Source organism: Apium graveolens, chromosome 7 (assembly GCF_009905375.1).
Source record: "Apium graveolens cultivar Ventura chromosome 7, ASM990537v1, whole genome shotgun sequence".
Classification (NCBI taxonomy): domain Eukaryota; kingdom Viridiplantae; phylum Streptophyta; class Magnoliopsida; order Apiales; family Apiaceae; genus Apium; species Apium graveolens.
In genome coordinates, this window is record NC_133653.1 from 269,894,773 (window position 1) to 269,901,053 (window position 6,281).

Here is a 6,281-nt window from a genome sequence, read left to right on the forward strand (position 1 = left end):
CTAGCGTTACGTGTACTAGACTTGTTTAGAAAAAGGTACGTGTTTTGGCATTGCTTTAGTGCGGGGTTGAATTTCAAACTGATCAGATGATGCAAGTAGCACGCACTATAATACTTAAAATTAGCACTAAAAAAATAGTAAACTCAAACTGCTTTAGAATTTTGAATGAGAGTTCCGACAAATAAATGAATTTTGAATGACAGATTGCGGCGGCTAAAGCTTCCTCAAATCCCGGCGTCAATCTCTGCGTATTTCCCTATATCTTTCTTTATTCTTTTCTTTCATTTTTTTTATTATTTTTTCCACGCTTTGCACTTGATTTTTAGCCCAAAATGATCTTGTACAATTTAAAATTCAAAAGTCCATATTCAGAAATCGTTTTTTGACAAGTCTTCTAATCTTATAAATAAGTAGTTCATCTAGGATTAGTATTACAGATTTCGGAAATCGAAATTATTCGATTGAGATATCGATTTCCGATTTATCGGATAATTTTTGAAAAATCGATTGATTTATCGAAAATTAGTTAAATCAGACAAATATTTTTTAACAATTTTTTGAGCAATTTATCGGCGATTTTTGAAAAATCGGTCAATTTCTGTAACATGAAATAATAAAGGATAAACTTTTAATTATTTAAACTATGCAATCGTATCGTGCTCGTCAGAAGCGATTTAAATCAAAAGAATAACATGCCCTTAACATTTTGAAAGTAACAAACTATATTATTTATAAGAGTTTGAAAGTAATAAACTATATTAACTTCTACATGGTAATTAACGATCGACCAATACTACTTGCCACAAAAATAAAGATTTTAAAAATGTTTCCAAAAATAACATATGACATATATGACATGCAAGAAAAGTTCATCTAATCTACGAGAAAATAGCTAATAAAATTGTGACAATTTGGTATTTTAAAAAACCTTTTTGAGTTGAGAACGAATTCAATAACACTGGTATTTCTCTTAACGATTAGTTAACTACAATGCTTTTTCTTTGAAATAACCTTGCATTCTTTAAATTTATTTAACGGTATACATTAATTATGAAGATTGAACGAAAGAGGATGAACAAAGTTACAGCAACAAAACCTATTTAATCTATACTAGCTAGTTTGTACTGACTGTATTATAAACAGAAAATTACTAAATAACCAAAGCATTACAATAGGGATTATATATAGGTATATTAAACATTGGTTATGAAAGTTATGCAGGGTTAATTAAGATTTGATTACACAAACAAACTAATTAACCACTTGATTGACAAGAATTCATCATTTCACTGTCTCCTCCTCTATATGCTGTAATCATTTCATATTCCCTAATAATTCTTTGAAATGAAAAAGAGGAGTAATAATTAATCTGAAGAACATATCCATGGTTCCATTATACCCTCAGACGTACCTCTTGTTGCAGAACTCGACACGTCATCCCTCGTCCTTTTTCCGTCGTGAAAATTCGTTGCTGGATGATTATTTTGCTTCTCGTTTGTCACAAAATTGTTACGGTTTTCGGGGGAAATGAGGTCAGGTAATCCGGGTACTTGTGCATTATTGATTTGATTATAGCTTAAACCGAATTCTTCTAGGGCATTTATTTTGAGATTTGATTGTGAAGGCATTCCGAGAGAGAAATCTTGTCCCGTCTTTGACCCGAATATCGATGAATTCGAAAATTTGAGATTGGACTGAAGAAAATTCGACTGGTTAGGGTTTTGCATTTGAGGCTGCATAAGTTGTTGATGTTTTAAAAACCCTAGTTCAGAACTGTTGGAAAAAATAAGAGGATTATTGTTGTTAGCATCTTCGAAGAAACTCGAGGAAGATCGCGGGAGCTGGAGTTTTTGAGGAAGTGGCCTAAGGAGGAGAGTGTGATAAGAAGATGGAGTTTGAGTAATACTGATGTTGGATCTGATAGAGGAAGGTGTACTAAAAAGATCAAGCCGACTTCTAGGGAATGACGAAGATTGCATAAAAGGAGGCGCTGGAATGCCAGTGAATTCTTGAACCATAGCTCTGAAATTTGATGTGTCTGTGGTGAGTACAGTTGTTGGTGCACGTCTTGATGCTCTTGATCTTTTCTTGGGGTTTCGCGGTCCTTGAGTCGTTTGATCCTGATCATTTGGGGTTTGAGATGGCTGAGATTGTGAAAGTTGTACTCGTGTTGGTTCGTTTTGGGGTTTCGGGGTCTGGTTTTGTTTGTAAGTGTGGGGATGAAATGCAAGGGTTTGGGATTGAGAGGTGTAAAAAGAGTTGGTGAGTGGTGGGTTGTAGAAGTTGGATAAATTAGTGGTGGGATCGTAGATGGTTGGTGGTGGTGGAGAGAAATGGTTGTAAATAGGGTTGAAGGATGAATCAGCGGCGGCGCGTGGATCGTAGTCCTCCTCGCCCCCGCTTGATTGCATGCTTCCGCTGTTTCCGGAATCCATTCAGGGAGATGTGGCAGGGGGATCGGAGAGAGAGATGTTCAATGTTGAGGGGGGAGAAAGAGAGAGAGAGAGAGAGAGAGAGAGAGAGAGAGATGAGGGAGGGAGAGATGAGGGAGGGAGAGAGAGAGGAAGAGGGTGAGAGGGGAGAGGGAGAGAGAGAGAGACAGAGAGAGAGAGAGAGAGAGAGAGAGAGAGAGAGAGAGAGAGAGAGAGAGAGAGAGAGAGATGAGGGAGGGAGAGGGAGAGGGAGAGGGAGAGGGAGAGATGTTCTTTAGAACTTGGTATAAAAAATGTTGAAGATGTGGGAGTAAGAGAGAGAGAGAGAGTTGTTGTTGTTTAGAACTTGCTAAAAATGGTTGAATTAGGGTTTGATTTTCATATGCAGAGAGAACAGAGGAGGGAGAAAAGGGTAATAATATTCAACCAATAATCCAAGTGATCTCTAATCTGTTTTAGGAAGGAAGGGTGAGGCGGCTTCAACTCATGTTTCCCACTCAAAAGCTCAGATCAGTTCAGTAGGGTCCACATTAATACTACTTTTATCTAACACGTACATTTGTATTCGTATTCTCCTTGTTCTTTGTTCATTTTACTACTATTTCTTTGTTGATTATGTATTTAGGGTCCTGTTAACCACAGCCCTCGTGGCTCGTGTTGATAAAAACATAATTTTCAATACTTGGCAATTTCTGATTTGTGCTCATATTGTATATATAGGGGGTCCACTTAAATTTATGAAAGTAAGAGTAAATTTTGATAAAAAATACACATGTATTTAATGCTTAAACATAGTCCTTAGGGCTGTGGTTAGCATTTTGCATATATTTAAAGTGTGTTTTCAACATAGGATGTTGTTATTAGGTCTGTTACAGAATTCAGAAATTGAAATTATTCGGTTGAAATATCGATTTACGATTTATTCGACGATTTTTAAAAAATTGAATAATTTATTGATAATTTATCAAAATTTGATTAAATTAAATAAATATTTTTAACCGATTTTTGAACGATTTATCAGCGATTTTTCAAAAATCGGCCGACAGAGATTACGACTAGTTAGTGAAGAAATAGTGGGTACTACTTCAAAACTAAATCATGATTGCATGTTGTTGATAGAGAAAAAATTATTACTGCAGTTAAATATCGACGAATGAATACACCTTCATCACAAATTTTATTTATTTAAAGAAACTAATTATATTGAGATCATAAATAAATATTCAATTTGATGATATTATTTATTTATCAAATATTTATTTATCGAGTCAAACAATATAAAGAAAAGATAAGAAAATATAGCATTGTAAGAAGTTACTATTGTACTTTAAAGAAATAAAATTTATATTTTATTTAAGTTCAGTTCAGAAATAATATTTATATTTCACTTACATTTATAATTATGCTCCCGAATTTTAAAAAGGAGCGAAAGCAAGTGATAATAAATGTAAATATAACAAATTTATAATTATGCTCCCGAATTTTAAAAAGGAGCGAAAACAAGTGATAATAAATGTAAATATAACAAATTTTCACTCCAAAATTTTCATTTCAAAAATGGGATAAAAATATTTTAACTTCTTAACACTTACTTCCCTCCCTTTAAAAAACTCGGGAATAAGGTCTAAATTACGAGTTTTTCAAACGGTAACCCAAAGCTGTATATAACCGTTTACAGGCCATTAATAATAAACCAAGTAAATTAATTTGACCAAGTCAAAACGTAGAAAAATTGAGCACATAAAAATCATACCGCAGTTATAATTGAGAAGCCAGAGAAGAATCTCAGAGTCATCAACTGTAGGGCGTGTGAATAATGATGATCATGGTGTCGTTTACATACAACCTCCAGCTATATATAGCTGATTTATGTAATCTTTACTTTACCTCCATAAACCAATACAGTTTCGTTACAACATTCGACGAACTAGGTTTCGAATCGGTTCCGAAACATGAGTTCCGAAGCTATATACTTTTTCCGTTCCTTTTAGTTGTCATTTTTTTACTTTTAATTGTCAAATTAATCGAATTTTGACTGAGATTTAAGTATATTATATAATAATTGAAATTATTTTAAAAAATTATATTATTAAAAATTACATAAAATCTATTTTATGATGTAATTTTCAATTTTTTAAAATAATAAACAAATAAATTCTAATCATTGATCAAAAGTTGATTAATTCGATCACTAAAAAGCCGGATGTGACATCTAAAAAGAGACGAAGGGAATTATAAGTATAATTCATATTAATATCCGTATTAAATTATCAAATATTTTAGCTGATCAAGTTCGGACTTTTGGATTTTAACATATTAAAATGTTACTCCCTCTATTTTTTAATATATGACGTTTGACTTTTTGTCACACATATTGAGGATGGTTGACCACATAGCTAGAATTATTATTTTTAAGAATTTTTTTTTTTGAATAAAAATATGAGATCAAAACTTTTATTTATAAAAAGAATTTAAAAAAAAATATTTTAATTATACGGTCAAACCTCCTAAACATGTGTGTCAGAAAGTCAGAAAGTCATATATTAAAAAACAGAGGGAGTATGAATTTAAAGTGAACATTCAAATATAAGTAGGGGTTATAACCGATATGTTAATCGAACTGTACATTAATTGAGCCTAAGTCCTGGTTAACAACATGTAACAAATTTTTGCTATACAAATAATCATAGATCCAACTATGATAGAATGACGATGTTTAAATTTTGTTTTCAAAGAATCCTTGATCTACACGCGATGCATTTAAAGCTTGTGGTTTAACTGTGACCTCTTATAAACTTTGAAAGCCATTTGCAGTTCCTCGTGTCTTCAGAAGAAAACCAAATAGGAGTACAAGTGTAGAATATTGTCATGATGCTAGAAATGTCTTCCGTAGAAGAACTTGCTCCTGTAAACCGGTCAACATTTATGTAGTAAAACTTTTGACTGTCTTCTCTTGGACGATGTTTTCCGTGATCCACAAATGCATTTTGATCGTCAATTTATTGATATTTTTACAATTTGTATAATCGGGAGCGGAACTAGATTATGACATTGGGTGATAAGGATGTTAAATTTGTACTATAATTTTGTTTTAAATTGACTCTGACATCCGGCAGCAGCTAAGGACCTAAGATCACATTAGAGCACTTCTTCTAACCGGTCCAAACCTGTTAGCTGTGTGTGCATATAGATAATCAGATACAAACCATTAACCAACACCTGCACGTATGTTAAATAGTATAAAATTATGTTCGTTTATTTCTCTACCATCATAAAATTTCAAATGAATCGATTACTTAACATGATATCAGAGCTCGATTTAGGGAGGGGTTCGAGTTTGAGTCCTCTCACCCTCATTTCATTTATGTAATTTAAATATCTATTATTTGTATGAATATTAGTATTTATTATATTTATTGTTATCAATCGTAACAAAACGTATCGTATGATTAAGTCGGATAGTAAAAAAGTATAACATCATGTTCGGGTTTTTCTTTATCACTTTAATATTTTAGACGTATCCTTTACTTAACACAAACAACAGTTATAACTGATTCCTTTGTAATCAACATTTCATTTTAAGAATTACAAAAAGAATTTTGGTAATACCTCAAATTTAAGTTTTTCAAATAGTCTTGCTCTCTTGCAAGTTTTTTGTCTAGTTCATGTGATAAGGGTCTTTAGTTATTCATTTTTAATCTATTTGTCTGTTCCTATATCCATGGCGTCAACACAGATCAATTTCGAAGATTTACATGCAAACTTATCTTTAGAAGAGGGAGATGATGGAGGCATTACGGTTGGAAAGGAGGAAATTATAGAACATAAACAGGTATATATCTTGGTTCG

The 6,281-nt window shown here is 32.6% G+C and overlaps 1 protein-coding gene across 1 annotated transcript; it reads right to left on the minus strand.

Moving 5' to 3' along the window:
• Positions 1–1,006: 1,006 nt before the first annotated feature.
• LOC141670758 (uncharacterized) lies at positions 1,007–2,867 on the minus strand. Its single transcript, XM_074476743.1, has one exon. The coding sequence runs from the start codon at positions 2,433–2,435 to the stop codon at positions 1,365–1,367; it is 1,071 nt and encodes a 356-aa protein (XP_074332844.1). The 5' UTR covers positions 2,436–2,867; the 3' UTR covers positions 1,007–1,364.
• Between the last annotated feature and the right edge of the window lie 3,414 nt (positions 2,868–6,281).

What these genes read in the sequence shown, in the direction of transcription:
- LOC141670758 (XM_074476743.1), bottom strand. Translation starts at nt 2,435, where the DNA reads ATGGATTCCGGAAACAGCGGAAGCATGCAATCAAGCGGGGGCGAGGAG.